Consider the following 21,123-nt stretch of genomic DNA (forward strand, 5'->3'; position numbering starts at 1 on the left):
GGTTAATTGACTTCGGTAAAAATTGTGAATTGTCCCTAGTGTGTAGGATATTGCCAGTGCACAGGGATCACTGGTCGGCGTAGACTCAGTGGGCCGAAGGGCCTGTTTCTGCGCTGTATCTCTAAACTAAACTGAAGCTGGAGGTGAGGATTGAAACTGGGTTGCGAGGCAGAAGCACAACTGCTGCTCCTCAAGGCAGCCTGCAGTCCTACACAGTACACTGTGCCATTAGAGTAACATTATTTTCATGCAAAGACTATCTTTTGAAATGAGAGAACAATATCTATTTTGCTCAATGGGAGGAGTTGAGATTCTCACTGTGGTCCTATTATAATTCCATGCCAAACTAGTCTAGACTTCAATATTATTTCAACCCTGTTCTATCCAGATACCTACTCATCTCCTTCCTTGTTCATTTCCCAGAGATGTTCCCTGCAACTTTTCTTCCAGGCTGTCACAGTAAAGGCACTCCCCGGCTTACATTTCATGAACCATTATGTGCGTCAGATTTTACCTAAATCACAATCGCCAACCCCATCCCGTGCCTGAAATACCTCGCTGAGATTAACTGTCACAGCAGCTTCCAGGTGCATCCAGGACCCTTTCTGCAGCACCCGGCTTTCTGGGTAAGAACAGATGCCGTTGCCGGCTTTTTTCCAATGTAAACTTGAGTGATTGTACAGTTTTGTAGAAATTAAAAACAGCCTTGTTTGCATTAGTACAGAATTACTGAGTACGGACTTGGTTACAAAAGTGTGTGTTAAAGTAAGTCACCTAATGCGCAAGTTGGGGTGTGTCTGTACAGTTCCACAGAAGATAGATGTAATGTACAATTTCTCACAAACATTCTCATTTATATGGAAATTAACAGTTTTGCAACTCAGATAAAATAACCAACTCAAGCACTAGAAAAGAGGCTTGCACAATGAACATTTTAACATTAATGAACCAATTTTCTGCGCGAGTTTATTGTTTTACTTCTTACATACTAATTGATTAATTTTAAGCTTCTAATCTGGAGCTTCAGGAGTTCACTGGGGAGTTTAGTTTAGTTTAAAGATACAGCATGGAAACAGTCCTTTGGCTGACCGAGTCCGTGCTGACCAACAATCACTCGTACACTAGCTCCCTACTACACACCAGGGACAATTTACAGAAGCCAATTAACCAGCATACCTGCACGTCTTTGAAATGTGGGAGGAAACCAGAGCACCCAGAAAAACCCCATGTAGGGTGAACTTACAAACCATACAGACAGCACCCATCATCAGGAACGAACTCAGGTCTCCACTGCGCCACTGTGCCACCTTAAAGTTGATTTTTTTAAAGTCATACCTATTTTAAGAGAATGAAATAAGTAACTCACCAGCCAAATGCTCTAAATGCTCCCTGGGATGGAGGGACTGACATATGAGGAATGATTGGAAAGACTGGGCTTGTATTCACTGGAGTTTAGAAGGATGAGATGGGATCTTATAGAGATGTATAATAGACAATAGACAATAGGTGCAGGACTAGGCTATTCGGCCCTTCGAGCCAGCACCGCCATCCAATGTGATCATGGCTGATCATGCACAATCAACAGCCCATTCCTGCCCTCTCCCCATACCCCCTGACTCCGCTATCATTAAGAGCTCTATCTAACTCTCTCTTGAAAGCATCCAGAGAATTGGCCTCCACTGCCTTCTGAGGCAGCGAATTCCGCAGATTTACAACTCTCCCGAGAGAAAACGTTTTTCTTCATCTCCGTTCTAAATGCCCTACCCCTTATTCTTAAACTGTGGCCCTTGGTTCTGGACTCCCCCAACATTGAGAACATGTTTCCTGCCTCTAGCATGTCCAATCCCTTAATAATCTTATGTTTCAATAAGATCCCCGCTCATCCTTCTAAATTTCAGTGTATACAAGCCCAGTCGCTCCAATCTTTCAACATGCGACAGTCCTGCCATTCCGGGAATTAACCTTGTGAACATACGCTGCACTCCCTCAATAGCAAGAATGTCCTTTCTCAAATTTGGAGACCAAAACTGCACACAGTATTCCAGGTGTGGTCTCACTAGGGCCCTGTACAACTGCAGAAGGACCTCTTTGCTTCTATACTCAACTCCTCTTGTCATGAAGGCCAACATGCCATTAGCTTTCTTCACTGCCTGCTGTACCTGTATGCTTACTTTCAGTGACTGATGAACAAGGACTCCCAGATCTCTTTGTACTTCCCCTTTTCCTAACTTGACACCAATCAGATAATAATCTGCTTTCCTGTTCTTACCACCAAAGTGGATAACCTCACATTTATCCACATTAAACTGCATCTGCCATGCATCTGCCCACTCACACAACCTGTCCAAGTCACCCTGCATCCTCATAGCATCCTCCTCACAGTTCACACTGCCACCCAACTTTATGTCATCTGCAAATTTGCTAATGTTACTTTTAATCCCTTCATCTAAGTCATTAATGTATATTGTAAATAGCTGCGGTCCCAGCACCGAGCCTTGCGGTACCCCACTAGTCACTGCCTGCCATTCTGAAGGGGATCCTTTAATCCCTACTTTTTGTTTCCTGTCTGCCAACCAATTTTCTATCCTTGTCAATACCCTACCCCCAATACCATGTGCTCTAATTTGGCCCAGTAATCTCCAATGTGGGACCTCATCAAAGGCTTTCTGAAAGTCCAGGTACACTACATCCACTGGCTCTCCCTTGTCCATTTTCCTAGTTACATCCTAAAAAAAATCCAGAAGATTAGTCAAGCATGATTTCCCCTTCGTAAATCCATGCTGACTCGGAACGATCCTGTTACTGCTATCCAAATGTTCCGTAATTTCTTCTTTTATAATAGACTCCAGCATCTTTCCCACCACTGATGTCAGGCTAACTGGTCCATAATTTCCTGTTTTCTCTTTCCCTCCTTCCTTAAAATGTGGGATAACATTAGCTACCCTCCAATCCATGGGAACTGATCCTGAATCTATAGAACATTGGAAAATGATCACCAATGCGTCCACGATTTCTAGAGCCACTTCCTTAAGTACCTTGGGATGCAGATCATCAGGCCCTGAGGATTTATCAGCCTTCAGTCCCATCAGTCTACCCAACACCATTTTCTGTCTAATATGAATTTCCTTCAGTTCCTCCGTCACCCTAGGACCTCTGCCCACTAGTACATCTGGGAGATTGTTTGTGTCTTCCTTAGTGAAGACAGGGATAATAAAAGGACTGGACAAGCTAGATGCTGGAAAAATGTTCCCAATTTTTGGTCCAGAACCAGGGGCTAAGAATAAAGGGGAGGCCATTTAAAACTGAGGTGAGAAGACACTTTTGCACCCAGAGAGTTGTGAATTTGTGGAATTTTGCCACAGAAGGCAGTAGAGGCCAATTCACCGGATTAATTTAAAAGAGAGTTAGATAGAGCTCTAGGGGCCAGTGGAATCAAGGGATATGGGGAGAAGGCAAGCACGGGTTACTGATTGTGGATGATCAGCCATGATCACAATGAATGGTGGTGCTGTCTCGAAGGTCCAAATGGCCTCCTCCTGCACCTATTTTCTATGTTTCTATGTTTCTAAGACAATGAGGCATCCAAAAATAAATCAAAAGCATTTCCTTTCAAAATGTGTTTATTATAACTGAAAGGAATTTAATAATGTTTCTGTTCCAACGTCCTACTATGTTTCATTATACACTACTGCACTTAATTTGATGTCCTCTTCACTTTGAAGCCTTATTGCCAATTTCTGGCACACATACCCTTGGCCTCCCACTGATCAGCAAGCATTCCACACTTACTATTCACAATTGCAATCACTCGCATGGTGTCTGTCTCTTCCTAACATCTGCAGAGATTTCTAGCACAACATAAACACTGGCATTCATTCCTCTGTAAATCCTTTCAGTAAACGTCATTTACATTGTGAGCTGTCATACTTTCTCGGGGTATTCTTGAGGGAATAGCTGATCAAAAATAAACTTATTGAGAAATTGGCATTGTATGGAATGGCCTTAAGTAGAAGTGAAACATCATTGGTGGTGTATCACAAATCAACACCAGAGCATTTGCTTAAATGACACATTTTCAGGTGGTAACAACAGAGAATCTGCTGGAGGTACTCGGTGGATCATGCAGCAACTAAGGGGGGAGGGGGCAAAATCCTGATGCAGCGTTTTGACACAAAACCTTGACAATTCCTCTCCCTACAGATGCTGCTCAATCCGCTAAGTTCCTCCAGCAGATTATTTGTTGTTCCATCTGCACTCTTTTGGGATTCCATTTTCAGTTCGTAGTGTTTCTTTGCACGCTGGTATCTGGTTCAGCCGCTTCTAAAGATTTGTGTACATTTGTGGGATTTTAAGACCAGTGGAAAGACCAGAATCAATCCACACTCACGCTAATACCAAGTATACACAGATGAGCCTTCTATTGCGGCCCACAAGTTCAGTCAAACTATCCTTTCAGTGTAACTATCCTTTCTGAAAGGAGTGATCGTCTTTTATCATTAGAATCAACCTTCCTGGCACTGAAAATAACTTTTCCAAGACTGTTATCTCACTTCTCCTCCTTTTTTCTCCCTTAATCTAACATTATTTGCAACCTTTTTAATCTGTTTTCTCTATTTGAACTGTTACTAAATTCAATAAGTGATGTTTTGAGCTCATGCTTTCATTTCCTTCCTGCTTGTTTATCATCTAAAACCCAATATGTTAAGGAAATGCACAGTTCTTTGCCACATTCAATGGTCCCACAACATAGAAGATCTGTAAGGTTCCAGTGTCTTCCTTGCAACAATCTCCATTGTAAAGCCCTTTAGAATGATATACTGGAGGCTGTTTGATCACAAGCTACAATAATTTCTTACTCGAGTCACTGAATTGTTGTAATTAATTCACATTAACACTACAAATGACTGGTGCATAGAATACAAAAACAACTTAATAGAAAAGAATCAAAAGATTCAGAAATATTCTAGGAAAATAACTGCAGATGCTGGTACAAATCGAAGGTATCACAAAATGCTGGAGCAACTCAGCAGGTCAGGCAGCATCTAGGAGAGAGGGAATTGGTGACGTTTCAGGTCGAGACCCTTCTTCGGACTCTTCTTCAGTCTGAAGAAGGGTCTCGACCCAAATTGTCACCCATTCCCCCTCTCCTAGATGCTGCCTGACCTGCTGAGTTACTCCAGCATTTTGTGATACCAGAAATATTCTGAATTGTTACACAATACCATTATCATGAAAAATAAACTTTCTAGTGATAATTTCCGATGAGGAATAAATATTGTGAATTTAAAAATATTACCTGGTAGACTTTCTTTCCTTTAACAGATCTTCCAGACTCCTCTCATAATGTTCAGTAACAACCACCAGCCTTTCTGTAGGAGAGGAAGAACAGGATCCCCCAAGATGTTAAACAATATGATGAAAGTAATGCCATTGGACATTTCCTTTCAAAGACCTCTGTGATAATATGATCTCGGACAACTTGACTTTAACACCTGTATGCAGTAACAATGGATAAAATGATTTAGAAACACAATGGGGTAGGAGCAAACCTTTAGGCTTTACTGAGCCATTCACCATGACCATGGCTCACCATTCACTTCAGTACTCTGTTCCTGTTTTGTTCCATATCCCTCACCCCTTTACCATTAAGAAATATATCCACTTACTTGAATATATTTATTGATTTAGCACTGCCTTCGGTGTTAGAGAATTCCAGAGATTGACCACCCTATAGATTAAGGAATCACTCCTCCCCATATCTATTCTGTGCATTGTTCTAAGAATGTTATAGATTCCAATGAGAAGCCCTTTCATTCTTCCATACTCCAGTGGCCTCTCTTCTCATACTGCAAGTCGAATCGGTAGTAAGGAAGACAAACGCAATGCTAGCATTTATTTCGAGAGGACTAAAATATAAAAACAGGGATGTAATGCTGAGGCTCTATAAGGCACTGGTCGGACCACATTTGGAATATTGTGACCAATTTTGGGCCCCATATCTGAGGAAGGATGTGCTGGCGCTGGAGAGAGTCCAGAAGATCCCAGGAATGAGCGGGTTAACATATGATGAGCGTTTGATGGCACTGGGCCTCTACTCGCTGGAGTATAGAAGGATGAGGGGGGACCTCATAGAAACTTACCTAAACGGCATGGATAGAATGGATGTGGAGGGGATGTTTCCACTAGTGGGAGAGTCTAGGACCAGAGGTCATAGCCTCAGAATTAAAGGATGTTCCTTTAGGAAGGAAACGAGGAAGAATTTCTTTAGTTAGAGGGTGGTGAATCTGTGGAATTCATTGCCACAGAAGGCTGTGGAGGCCAAGTCAATGGATATTTTTAAGGCAGTGATAGATAGATTCTTGATTAGTATCGGTGTCAGGGGTTATGCGGAGAAGTACAGGAGAATGGGGTTGTGAGGGAACGATAGATCAGCCATGATTAAATTTGATGGGCTGAATGGTCTAATTCCATTCCTATCACTTATGAACTTATAAACAGCACATTACTCCTGCCATCCCATGTACACGTTTAATAAAACTTTATTGATCTCCATTGCAAGACTATCTTTACTTGGATAAGGAGACCAAAATCCCACACAAAACTCCGACTAGGGTCTAATCATTGCCCTATACAGTTGCAGCAAGACAACCTCACTCCTGTACGTGTGAAGTCACAGAGTTATACAGCACAGAAATGAATCCTTTGGCCCACCACATCCATGCTGACTCTTATTCATCTACAATAATCCCATTTGCCCACATTTCTGTATTTCTCCATACCTTGCCTATTCTAGTCTAAATGCATTTCCAATGTAATAACTATATCTACCATCCCTCTGGCACAGAGTTCCAGGCGTCACTCTCATTGCCAAAAACTTTCCCGATAAATTCCTTTTAAAACTCCCCCATTTCACCTTAAAACCTATGCCCTCTGAAGATGGGTCTCGACCCGAAATGTCACGAACTCATGTTCTCCAGAGATGCTGCCTGACCTGCTGAGTTACTGCAGCACTGTGTGTCCTTTTGTGTATTAACCAGCAATGGACAGTTCTTTGTTTCTATCTATGCCCTCGTTTCTGATACCCATACCTTGGCAAAAAATGATTTTGACTATCTATCCATGCATCACAATTTTATATACCTCTATCGGATCACCCCTTAGCCTCCTTCATACCAGAGACATTAAGCCAGGCCTATCTAATCCCTAAAGGATTCCAATCCAGGTAACATCATACGCCCTCTGAAGAAGAGTCTCGACCCGAAACGTCAGCCATTCCTTCTCTCCTAGATGCTGCCTGACCTGCTGAGTTACTCCAGTATTTTGTGATACCTTCGATTTGTACCAGTACCTCCAGTTATTTTCCTCCAGGTAACATCCTGGTGAACCTCCTCTGAATGCTCCTCAATGACATAACTTCCTTCCCATAGTGTGGAAACCAAAACTGTATTCAATACTACAAATGCAGTCATTTGCAATGAACGTTTTGTAAAAATTGCAACATAACATGCCAACGTCTATATTCTATGTCCCTATGAAGGCAAGTATGCCACATGCCTTCTTCACTATCCTACCACCTTTCTACCCTGAAGGACAACATTCCATTTTATTTTTTCAACTGCTTGCTGCAACAGAATGTTTGCTTTCAGAACTTCCAAGTTTTATTGCACCTTCCTAATCTATGAACATTCAGATAATAATGTTTTCAGAATCAGGCAGACACAGTTATCCACACTAAACTGCAGCAGCCATGCACTTGCCCATTCATCTGACTTGTCTAACTTGCATTAGAACCTATTTGCATCCTCTTCACAGCTTCCAGTCTACCCCATCCACAGCTTTGTGTAATATGCAGGCTTGACGAAGTAATATTTGGTTCCCTATATAAATATCCAATATTTATTGTGATCAGCTAGAGTCCAAGCATTGATTCCTGCAACACTCTACTACGCACTAGCTGCTCCCAGGTAAAGATCCCTTTAGTCAGAGTCTCCATTTCCACTTTCTCAATTAACTCTCTACATCCCAGTTACACATGCTTTAATTTTGCACACTAATTTCTCATGCAGGACAATAGACAATAGACAATAGGTGCAGGAGGAGGCCATTCGGCCCTTCGAGCCAGCACCGCCATTCAATGTGATCATGGCTGATCATTCTCAATCAGTACCCCGTTCGTGCCTTCTCCCCAAACCCCCTGACTCCGCTATCCTTAAGAGCTCTATCTAGCTCTCTCTTGAATGCATTCAGAGAATTGGCCTCCACTGCCTTCTGAGGCAGAGAATTCCACAGATTCACAATTCTCTGACTGAAAAAGTTTTTCCTCATCTCAGTTCTCAATGGCCTACCCCTTATTCTTAAACTGTGGCCCCTTGTTCTGGACTCCCCCAACATTGGGAACATGTTTCCTGCCTCTAATGTGTCCAACCCCTTAATAATCTTATACGTTTCGATAAGATCTCCTCTCATTCTTCTAAATTCCAGTGTATACAAGCCTAGTCGCTCCAGTCTTTCAACATATGACAGTCCCGCCATTCCGGGAATTAACCTGCACGCCCTCAATAGCAAGAATATCCTTCCTCAAATTTGGAGACCAAAACTGCACACAGTACTCCAGGTGCGGTCTCACTAGGGCCCTGTACAACTGCAGAAGGACCTCTTTGCTCCTATACTCAACTCCTCTTGTTATGAAGGCCAACATTCCATTGGCTTTCTTCACTGCCTGCTGTACCTGCATGCTTCCTTTCAGTGACTGATGCACTAGGACACCCAGATCTCATTGTACGTCCCCTTTTCCTAACTTGACACCATTCAGAAAATACTCTGCCTTCCTATTCTTACCACCAAAGTGGATAACCTCACACTTATCCACATTAAACTGCATCTGCCATGCATCCGCCCACTCACACAAACTGTCCAAGTCACCCTGCAACCTCATAACATCTTCCTCACAGTTCACACTACCACCCAGCTTTGTATCATCTGCAAATTTGCTAATGGTACTTTTAATCCCTTCATCCAAGTCATTAATGTATATTGTAAATAGCTGCGGTCCCAGCACCGAGCCTTGCGGTACCCCACTAGTTACTGCCTGCCATTCTGAAAGGGACCCATTTATCCCCACTCTTTGCTTTCTGTCTGTAAACCACTTTTCTATCCATGTCAGTACCCTACCTCCAATACCATGTGCTCTAATTTTGCCCACTAATCTCCTATGTGGAACCTTGTCAAAGGCTTTCTGAAAGTCAAGGTACACCACATCCACCGGCTCTCCCCAGTCAATTTTCCTAGTTAAATCCTCAAAGAATTCCAGAAGATTAGTCAAGCATGATTTCCCCTTCGCAAATCCATGCTGACTCGGAACAATCCTGTTACTACTATCCAAATGCTCTGCAATTTTGTCTTTTATAATTGACTCCAGCATCTTCCCCACCACTGATGTCAGACTAACTGGTCTATAATTTCCCGTTTTCTCTCTCCCTCCTTTCTTAAAAAGTGGGACAACATTAGCTACCCTCCAATCCACAGGAACTGATCCTGAATCTATAGAACATTGGAAAATGATCACCAATGCGTCCACAATTTCTAGCGCCACCTCCTTAAGTACTCTGGGATGCAGACCATCAGGCCCTGGGGATTTATCAGCCTTCAGTCCCATCAGTCTACCCAACACCATTTCCTGCCTAATGTGGATTTCCTTCAGTTCCTCCGTCACCCCACCTTAGCAATGGTGTACCAGACATCCAGATCCACTGACTCTACCTTATCTGTTCTAGTACAAAAGTTCCAATAGATTTGTTAACCATGATTTATCTTTCATAAAGAAATGCTGATTCATCCAATTACTACAATACTTTCCAACTGTTCTGTTATTGCATCTTTAACATAGATTCTAACATTTACCCCATTACTGCATTACTGACATTAGGCTAACTGTTCTGTTTCCACTTTCCCTCCTTTTTTTCAGCAGTGGAGTCACTTTTGCCAACCTCCAGATGTAAGAAATACTTGACAGTCTATAGGAATTGGAAGAAGACCATGAATGCATTTTCTATTTCCAGAGATACTTCTTTCCATATTCTGGAATGTTGACTATCAGGCTCTGGGGATTTGCCAGTCTTTAGCCCATTAGTTTCCCAAGCACTATTTCATTTCTAACATTGATTTCCTTCAGCTAAATACAGAGTGCTGGAGGAACGCAGCTAGTTAAGCAGGGAGAGAAAGGGGCAGACATCATTTTGGGACGTGATTCTTCAGACTTATTCATGACCCTTCTTAGAGCTTGAAGACAGACACAAAATGCTGGAGTAACATCAGTGGGACAGGCAGCATCTCTGGAAAGAAGGAATGGGTGACGTTTCGGGTCGAGACCCTTCTTCAGACTCTTAGAAAGTCTTAGAGCTTAATGGAACAGAGCATTTCACAATAAAGTTAAACAAAAATAAAGTGCTCAATTTTAAACCCTCCTTCATCGTAAGATATCAAATCTCTCTGAACAGCTTTTTAGAAAAATTGGCGTAATTTTTCTGAAACAGAAATAATACCTGCATTCCTTTCTTGTTAACTGTCCTCTTTCCTTTAAATATGGTTTAAATCATGACATTTTATAGAACCGATTGAAGTCTTTCAGACTCCCATAACTACCTAATTAATATCAGTTCACCATAACTCTGGCACTTGTTCCTTTTCTTATAAAAGTTCCCTATTAAATATTACTATTAAACCTATTATCACCAGCCATTCAAATTGTGCTTTCTCCATCTCAACACCTCACTGAGCAAAAACAAACTCACCCATCTCATTGTCTTCTGTGTTTGCCCAAGTTTGCCACTGCTAAACCTCCCTAAGCTTCCCTTGTCAAAAGGTGCAATAAAGATGCAATAACAGAACACTTGGAAAATATTATAATTTGGACAAATCAGCATTTGTTTATGAAAGAGAAGTCATGTTTAACAAATTTATTGGAGCTTTTAAAAGGACTTACTAGAACAGATAAGGTGGAGTCAGTGGATCTGAATATTCAAAAGGAAAATAATTCCAATGTTTCTCCATTAACTCCTCAACCCTCTCAAAAGATCTTGAGATTCCTTCCTAAAGTACAGTGCCTAGAACTGAACAAAGTATTCCAACCATGACCTAACAAATGATCTATAAAGATACAGTATAATTTAGAAAATTATTTGACATTACTGTGAAAGCTACAGTTTTTTTGTAAAAGTAGCTGGAATGAACTTTAAAAACCCACAAACAACAAGCAAGTAATAATAAATTTAATATAACTTTTAAATAAAAACCCAAAACATAAAAATAATTAAAATATTTAATTAAAGAAAGATATGTATTTTTTTCATCTTCTGCTTGTTTCACAATCTGCAGATCTAAAAAGTTATTTGAAATCAATGGGGCTTCATTCTTAAACAGGGTCTGACCCATTTTGGAATTTGAGATGAACTTCCCAGCATAACACGGGATTACTGAGAAGACCTGGCACAGCTTTTGGCCTCCTTTGGGAGTACAGCAATGAAAATAGTTACAAATTTGGCTCACCGCGCTTGTCAATGAGTCATAGACTCAGCAAACAAATCTGGAACTTACTATAGTGCAAATGGTTAATGGCATAGCTAGCATGATTCAGTGCATTGATGATAAAATACAGACACAGCTGAATAAGAAACAAATGTGCATCGGAAAGCAAAAGTGTTGGAAGAATGGGGTAGAGAAACATGGGATCAGCAGTGCAGGGATTTGGAAGGCAAATTCTCAGAAGGTCGACTTGCACTGGAAATAAACATTGAGATAGTTGTATTGAGTATAGCAGTTGGGGGTCATTTGCAGTTATACAAGACGTTGGTGAGGTTACATTTCGAGTACTGCGTTCAGATTTGGGCAGAATGATATAGGATAGATGTTGTCAAGCTGGAAAGGGTGCAGAGAAGATTTACGAGCATATTCTTTTAGTTTAGCTTAGTTTAGCAATACAGCATGGAAATAGGTCCTTCAGCCCACCAAGTCTGCACAGACAAGCAATTCCTGCATGCTAACGCTGTCCTACACACACTAGGGACAATTTACAATTATAACAAGCCAATTAAGCCGCAAACCTGTTTCTCTTTGGAGTGTGGGAGGAAACCGAAGATTGCGGAGAAAGCCCACGCAGGTCACGGGGAGAAGGTACAAACTTCGTACAGACAAGCACCTGTGGTCAGGATTGAACTCGGGTCTCTGGTGCTCTAAGGCAGCAACTCCAGCGCTGCGCCACCGTACCGCAAAGTTGCCAGGACTTGAGGGCCTGAGCTATAGGGATAGGTTGAGCAAACTATTCCTTGAAGTGCAGGAGGATGAGGGGTGATTCTACAGAGGGGTACAAAATCATGAGAGGAGTAGATCGGGTAAACACACAAAGTGGGGAATCGAGAACCAGAGGACAAAGGTTTAAAATGCGAAGGGAAAGATTTAATAGGAACCTTTAGTAGTAACATTTTTTATATGGGTGTATGGAATGAGCTACCGAAAAAGGTAATTGAGGCAGGTACTATCACAAGGTTTAAGAAACATTTAGACAGATACATGGAAAGGATAGGTTTCGAGGAATATGGGCCAAACGAAGTAGGTGAGACTAGTGTAGATGGGGCATGTTGGTCAGTGTGGGCAAGTTGGGGCAAAGGCTCTGTTCCATGCTTTATAACTCTATGACTCTATAGTTGAATTTGGCATTATGTTTGACACAAATATTGTGTGCCAAAGGGCCCATTCTTGTGCAATACTATTCTATAATAAAGCTATGGTTGAGAATTTCTGCAGCAGGTGAGCCATGGCAAGACAGATTTCATCATGTTGCTGACACGTATAGTCTTTGATTCACAGACAATGGCGATTTACACGGAGTGCGCCACATGAGAAAGAACCCACCGTGCTTGCCACGTAAGATGTCCACGTACTGGCAGAGCCTGGGATGAGAGATGGCCTTGAGGATCTGGAATCGTCCAAGAATTCGGACAGAGTTTGGGGTGAGTGGAAGCCCATTACTGCCGCACACATCATGTGGAAGTGCAGAAGCGAAAAATGTGAAGGCTCCAAGCTGGGCATCCTTGAGGGGAGACATTTTATTCTCAATTCAGTGGTATGGCATATCTGGAGAGAAACAAGGAATAAACAAGACATTGAGTATGGGATAAGAGCTGCCATTCTAAGTTACTAAAGTAGTTAAGGCATACAATTTATTGCAGTAGGGAAACATTTTGACAGTAGAACAGTAGTATGCAGTGTATTATTGGAACATCATTGCTATGACATAATTAAGGTATTTTATCCCTGTCTAACCTCTATTGAAAACAAGGACAAGCAAATGACATTGGAAATTGGGAATTCTCTCATCCAATGGGTGCTAAGTCAACTCAAACTTTGAAGTTGATATTGATAGATACAGCCAAGCCCTGCAAAACAGGGGGGTTGTGTTTTGTCCTAGAAAAAATAACCCATCGCGATTTTCCATAACATTAAGTCACGTCATCTGCCCATGCATCAAGAAACACGTTAAAAAAGCATTACATTTTGTGTTTATTTATCTACTTTTTTCACATAAATTCCATGATAGCAAATTTTATTCTCAAATTTTTGAGTAGTGATTTGTCAATTCTGGGAAGGACAAAACTCCATTACCCAAACCGCTGTAACATTTGGTGCGTTGCTTGTAATGAGAGAATGGCTGATGTAACAGTATATCTGTAATGTGGTGCACTATACTTGGAAGAAGAACTTGGATGTACTTGGATGACTCTACAATCCTTTTCATTAGAGAAGAAAAATATACTAAAGGGCATTATCTTAAATATTGTGCTTGAAACTGATCATTAGTAACCTCACAAAAATATTATCACTAAATTAACTGGCTGCCCCACACAGTTCTATAAAAGGGAAGCTACTAATTAAATGGACAGGTCTTCCCTGAAAGATGCCTTAAAGCCACTGATAGTTTTAAAGGATAGTCACTGCAGTGAAATTGCAAGTTCTTTCATTAAAGTTATCAGTTATTTATTTTAGTAGTCATAGTCATACTGTACGGAAAAAGGCCCTTCGGCCAGACTCACCCATATTGACCAAGATGCCAGCTGGTCCCATTTGCCTGCATTTGACCATTATCCCTCTCAACGTTTCCTATCCGTGTATCTGCCCAAATTTCCTTTAAATGTTATTATTGTAACTCCCCCAACCACTTCTTCTGGCAACTCGTTCCAGATACATACCACCCTCAGCGTGAAAAAGTTGTCCATTCACATTTCTATTAAACTTTTCCCCTCTCACTTTAAACTTGTGCCCTCTAGTTCAGTTTGGTTTATTGTCATGTGTACCAAGGTACTGTTAACCAGTCAGCAGAAAGACAATACATGATTACTGTCGGAGCAATGTGCTTATTAGCTATTTTAGCATATTATCTTATTTTGTATCCTGTTATATTATATTTTGGACACTTGGGGGTTGTCGGAAGATGAATACTAGGCTTACGTATATGGACTGGGAGGAGCCATTGGAGGAGTCAGAATTATATAATTGGGAATTCACTTACATAATGCTTCACACACGAAGGAGCGACGGTAAGATACTAAGTTCTTACCAAATATTATACGACGGGAGATATACTAATCTGTTTGTATTACTACTTCAATAAACGACTAACTAAACTGAAACGTTGTAAAGATCTCTTTGTTGTTGTTTTGCATCAAGAAATATAGTTCCACTCCTTCGCCATACGGTAAGCTTAAGGACTTTATAGGGAAGGACTAAGTTGCCGCTATATTGTAAGAACTTACTCAGACGGAGTGAATACATCAAGAGCTATCCTCAGTGCGTGAAGATAAAGTCTCTTAATCATTTATAGTTATAATTGGCTCTAGGAGGGAGACTGGAGCTTGGAAATCGACTGGAAGAGAACAGGGTCATTACCTGTGCTAATCTGACTAACGGAGATTGGAAACTTCGAACGACTTCGCACAGGAATTGTGAGTTCAGCATTGCTTTATTGGAAAAGCTGATTTTCAGAAGTTGTATTGGAAAGCTGCAACTGAAAAATTTTGGAAATGCTGAGAACAAAGAAGTGACCTTGAGCATTGCTAGTTATCTGTTTTGTTTTGAATTCCTTTGAAGATACGACTTTGCATTTACACGTCTTAAAGGGATAGCCAGCAATATGTCTGTGGTTAAATCTGATGGCGACATCAGAAAAGAGTCTAAGGTGGAAAGAAAGACTGATGATAACAGTGACTGCAATCATTATCTGGAACAATATACAAGGGGTCAAGCAAAAGACTTAGGCCGCAGCTGTCAACACTTACCTTCGGACCAGGGCTATCTTGAGGCAAGGAAGCTGCTTGAAGAGCCTTTTGGCAATGAGCAAAAGATTGCCACTGCTTATAGATAAGAAGATCAGAAGATGTGAAAGCATTGCAAGCATTCTCACTATTCCTTAGAGGTTGTTGCAATGCAATGAAACATCTCGCATAGATGAAGGAAATGAATGTCCCTTCCAATATGAACACTATCTTTCTGAAACTGCCTTATAAGCTCAGAGACAAGAGGAGAGATAAGGCATATGAGATACAGGGAAAGAGAATATAACCAGCTGGATTTCCTGACCTGGTAAACTTCATAGAGGAACAAGTGACGATATTGTCAGATCCACTTTTTGGGAATATCGAGGAAGCCAAGCCAGTACCAAATGTTAAAGGCCCTACCTTCGCTAAGGCAAGAGAAAGGCCGACAAAGACCAGAAGCAGTTTTGCTACCACTGCAGAACCTGTCGAAGCACAGGTGCAAGAAAATTTGATAACAAAGGGAATGAAAGCCAACGTACCTATCACCAAACAGCCAAGTTCTTGTTTGTTCTGTAACAAAAAATTGTCACACATTGGAGCAGTGTTGGCAGATCAAGAACAAATAGCATAAGAAAAGATGGATCTTTTAAAGGAGAAGAGAATCTGTTTTGGATATTTAAAAATAGGGCACGTGAGCAAAGACTGCAAGAGTCATTTGGCTTATGTTGTATGCAAAGGAAATCATCCTGAAATACTTCACATGGAACGAAAGGACAAAGAAAAGAAACCAGTACATAGAGAACAGAAGGAAAAGCCAAGTGTGAGTTATGCTGTTCATCCATCTCAAATGTGTGGACATATTGGGGCTGGTGACAAAGCTTGCATCTTCTCCATCGTACCAGTAAAAGTAAAGAGCCACAAGGGGAGTACAGTGTTGCAAACATACGCATTTTTGGATCATGAGAGCTCATCTGCCTTCTGCACGGAAAGCTTGATGAAAAGGCTGAACATTTCAGGACCAAGGGTTCTCCTGTGTACCATGAATCAAGTGAAGCCTGTGACCAGTCATCTTATCATATCATATCATATATATACAGCCGGAAACAGGCCTTTTCGGCCCTCCAAGTCCGTGCCGCCCAGCGATCCCCGTACATTAACACTATCCTACACCCACTAGGGACAATTTTTACATTTACCCAGCCAATTAACCTACATACCTGTACGTCTTTGGAGTGTGGGAGGAAACCGAAGATCTCGGAGAAAACCCACGCAGGTCACGGGGAGAACGTACAAACTCCTTACAGTGCAGCACCCGTAGTCAGGATCGAACCTGAGTCTCCGGCGCTGCATTCGCTGTAAAGCAGCAACTCTACCGCTGCGCTACCGTGCCGCCCTTATCTCAAGTTTGGAAATATTTAGTCTGGATAAGGATGATTATGTTCAATTATCTGATGTGTTTACACATAAGACCATGCCTGTTTCTCAGTTAAACATTCTCAGACAAGAAGACCTGAAGCAATGGCCTTACTTGAAGGATGTCAAGTTTTCTGAAGTAGACTCTGGCATTGACCGACTCATCGGGACAAATGCTTCAAAGGTATTGGAACCTTGGGAGCTGGTCAAAAGCCAAGGGGATGGACCATACGCTGCGAAAACCTTGCTAGGATGGGTCATTTATGGTCCTCTGAGAAAAGACCACGACAGCAGGGATGGAAATGGCTGCCCTGCTGCTGCTGTCAATCGAATATCTGTTGCAAACCTCGAGGAGCTTTTGATCAACCATGACTTTGGTGAAAGATCCAGCAAGGAAAAGGAAGAAATGTCCAGAGAAAAAGTAAAGTTCATAGACATTATGAATCATTCAGCAAGGATGACAGATGGATACTATTGTCTAGAGTTACCTTTCAAGCAAGAGAATACCAGATTGCCGAATAATCGTTGCATAGCAGAGCAACGTATCCAGAGCTTAAAACACAAGTTTGGCAAGAATGAGAAGTTTTATAGTGAACTAGACCAAGTGGACCCGTTGGGCCCAAACCTCCGGCATTAGTGCAGCACCCTCGCCTCCCCCCCTCACCAACCCTCCCTCCTTCCCTCCCCCCCCTCCTCCACTCCCCCTCCCCTCCCCACCCCCCCTTCCCCCTGTGGCTACGGTACTGTTTCATATCTATGATTGGAAAATGATAGCAAAGACATGCATATGGCATTTATTATGGGAAAATCCAGAGTGGCACCATTAAAACAGATGACGATGCCCAGAATGGAGCTAACAGCTGCAGTCCTAGCTGTCAGAGTAAACACAATGCTGCAAAAATAATTACAGCTTCAACTGGACAAATCTATCTTCTGGACCGATAGCACAATGGTGCTTAAGTACATCAATAACGAAACCAAACGCTTTCAAACATTTGTAGCAAACAGAATCTCTTTTGTAAGGGATGCCACTGATGTGTCACGATGGAGATATGTTAGCACAAAGGAGAATCCTGCAGATGAAGCATCTAGAGGACTAGCAGCAGACCGCTTCTTAAGCTGGAAGAGAAGATTGAAGAAGATGCTGGTTAATGGGCAGAATATTGGAGACCATACCAGATGCACAAGGTCTTGTGAGTACAGTTCGACTTCAAACTAAGAGCAACATCTTGGAAAGACTGATTACAAAGATATGTCTGCTACTGGAAGCTGATGCCTGAGTAAAGCAAAGACTGGTGACTTGAAGATTGAAGAATCACTATAGTAGATTAGATGTCAACATATAGTGCATGCCTTTTTGATTATGCATGAAGTTTTTATGGCTCCTTTTAATGTTTATTAGCAATTGTTTTGTTATATACTTAGAACAATTAGGGGCCGGTGTGTAAGAGCCATTTGTGTTTATTAGCTATTTTAGCATATTATATTATTTTGTATCCTGTTGCATTATATTTTGGACACGAGGGTTATCGGGAGATGAATACTAGGCTTACGTATATGGACTGGGAAGAGCCAGGGGAGGAGTCGGAATTATGAGTATAATTGAGAATTCACTGATGCGATGCTTCAGACACGATGGAGCGATGGTATGATACTAGGTTCTTACCAAAACGACGGGAAATATACTAATCTGTTTGTATTACTACTTCAATAAATGACCAACTAAACTGAAATGTCGTCAAGATCTCTCTGTTGTTGTTTTGCGTCAAGAAATATCGCTCCACTCCTTCGTCATACGGTAAGCTTAAGAACTTTATTGGGAAGGACTAAGTTGCCGCTACAATTACAATTGATCCATTTACAATGTATACATACATGATAAGGGAATAACGTTTAGTGCAAGGTATAGCCAGCAAAGTCCGATCAAGGGTAGACTGAGGGTTATCAAAGACGTTGATAGTAATTCAGCACTGCTCTCTGGTTGTGGTAGGATGATTCAGTTGCCTGATAACAGCTGGGAAGAAACTGTCCCCAAATCTGGTGGTGTACGTTTTCACACTTCGAGACCTTTCGCCCAATAGGAGAGGGGAGAAGAGGGAGTGGCCACGGTGCGACTCTTCCTTGATTCGCTGGTGGCCTTGCTAAGGCATTGTGAGGTATAAATGGAGTCAATAGAAGGGAGGTTGTTTTGTATGATGGTCTGGGCTGTGTCCACAATTTGCTGCAATTTCTTGCGGTCCTGGATGGAGCTCTTCTCAAACCAAAGATGCCCCAATCCTGGAGAAAAGACTGAGCATTCCCCCTATCTATGCCCTTCATGATTTGATACCCCTATGCTGCAAGGAATGAAATCCCAGCCTCCCTATAACTCAGTCCCAAACAACACACATAACCTCTGGTCCTCAGAAATATTTCCAATTTGTTGCTCGACTGGATCTACTCTTTCCTTGGCTACCCTTTTACTTCTAAATTTATAAAAGATTTTTGAATTATCTTTAACACTACTGGCTAGCCCATTTCATGTCCCCTTTTTTGCCGTCCAAACTGTATTTGGCTCTCCCTACTCAACCATGTCAGAGTGTCCTATGAAAGGTAATTGCCACGTGTGACGGTAGATACATGCGCTCATTTTAGGGAGACCCTCCTTCATACACTCATATAGAGTCATAGAGTCGTGCAGCGTGGAAACAGGCCCTTTGACCAAACTTGCTCACGCCAACCAACATGTCCCATCTATACTAGTCCCACCTGCCTGCTTGCGTTTGGCCCATATTCCTCTAAACCTATCCTATCCATGTACTCGTCTAAATATTTCTTAAACGTTGTGATGGTACCTGACTGAACTACCTCCTCCGGCAGCTCGTTCCATATATCCACCATACTTTATGTAAAAAAAGTTTCCTTCCATTACCACCAGAGATTCCATATTAGATGACTGCAATTTCTATTGTGGATATTTTAACTCAAAACTGACCCTTTATCTGTCACATACTGGAGCCAGTTAATGCATAAAAAATAGCACTTTCACTTACATGCTATATCCCTCTGCTCTACAACACTCTCCGTTCACTGTGTAGGTCCTGCCCATGTTAGACTTCCCAAAATGCACCTCACATTTCTCTGTATTAAATTCCATCAACCTGGCCAATCATTATCTACAATACCACCCACTTTTGTGTCATCTGTAAATTTACTAATCATGCCATGTTCATTCTCATCCAAATCATTACTATAGATGAAAAATAGCAATGGGCCCAGCAGCAAAACCTGAGGCACACCACCAGTCATAGGCCTCCAGTCTGAAAAACAACCTTCTACCCTCTGCTTCCTTCCATGAAGCCAATTTTCTATACATTTAATTGACATGCGCATCTTCCATGCAAGTATTTGCTGCACCAAAGCAGCAGTGCACTCTCAATAGTCAGAAATGCTCACATTAACTGGTTAATGTCTTACAATTTGATCTGAAATTGTAAAATAAGGTTAAAGTTCACATGCATAACCTGTGTGAAGTACTGAAGTCACATGCCCAATTAATTATACCTATCGCACATATTTTGTATTTACTAATCAAAATTGCAATTAACCACATGTGCCAATAATACCAGGCAACACTTAATCAGGAAATTTCCTTTTAATCCCATTTTACCCCCACAAAATAAAATCATCAATTACAAAGGTTACACATTCCCTCCATGAGCTGGAAGACAACATTTAAATAGGCTCTATTTGTGGCAGGATCATAATAAAGTCATGGTCCATAAAACCAGCATAAAGATGGTATTGAGTCATCGCATCACATCCAGCACATAGCCACAGCTAACATATGAATCTATTTAAACAAGTTTGAGTGCCTGGCATACCACTAGAGATTCCATATTAGAAGACTGCAATTTCTATTGTGGATATTTGAAGTCAAAATTGACCCTTTAGCTGTCTCACACTGGAGTAATTAATGAAAACCTGAAATATCAGGAGAATATATATTCAAGCTGGAAAAGGTGCAGAGAAGATTTACGAGGATCACAGTCACAATTACAATCATACTTTATTAGCCAAGTATGTTTTGCAACATACGAGGAATGTCATTTGTCATACAGTCATAACAATAAAAAGCAACAGGACACACACAATACATTTCAACATGAACATCCACCACAGTGACTCCGCCGCATTCCTCACTGATGGAAGGCGAAAAAAAGTTCAATCTCTCCCTTCTTTGTCCTCCAGCGTCGAGGGCCTCCAACCTTCCGTTGACGGGACGATCTTACTCCCGTAGCTGGCGGCGAGCCTCCCTCGTTGGGGCGATCAAGCTCCTGCATCGGGAGGGGGGGGGAGGGGGATCTCAGCACGCCCACGCCAGGCGATCTACCCCTGGTCAGGGCTTGTCGAACGTCGTGTGGCT

General features: G+C 41.7%; 1 protein-coding gene across 2 annotated transcripts in view; it reads right to left on the minus strand.

Moving 5' to 3' along the window:
* Nucleotides 1-21,123, minus strand: part of tbck (TBC1 domain containing kinase) — a 201,133-nt gene that overhangs the window by 169,543 nt on the left and 10,467 nt on the right. For both annotated transcript variants that reach the window (XM_078411595.1, XM_078411604.1), the window contains exons 2-3: nucleotides 12,907-13,128; nucleotides 5,297-5,369 (exon numbers count right to left, since the gene is read on the minus strand). In XM_078411595.1, coding sequence (XP_078267721.1) covers nucleotides 5,297-5,369; nucleotides 12,907-13,099 — 266 coding nt within the window. In that variant the 5' untranslated portion in view covers nucleotides 13,100-13,128. The remainder of the gene's footprint in view (nucleotides 1-5,296; nucleotides 5,370-12,906; nucleotides 13,129-21,123) is intronic.

This window comes from Rhinoraja longicauda, chromosome 1, assembly GCF_053455715.1.
Source record: "Rhinoraja longicauda isolate Sanriku21f chromosome 1, sRhiLon1.1, whole genome shotgun sequence".
Lineage (NCBI taxonomy): Eukaryota > Metazoa > Chordata > Chondrichthyes > Rajiformes > Arhynchobatidae > Rhinoraja > Rhinoraja longicauda.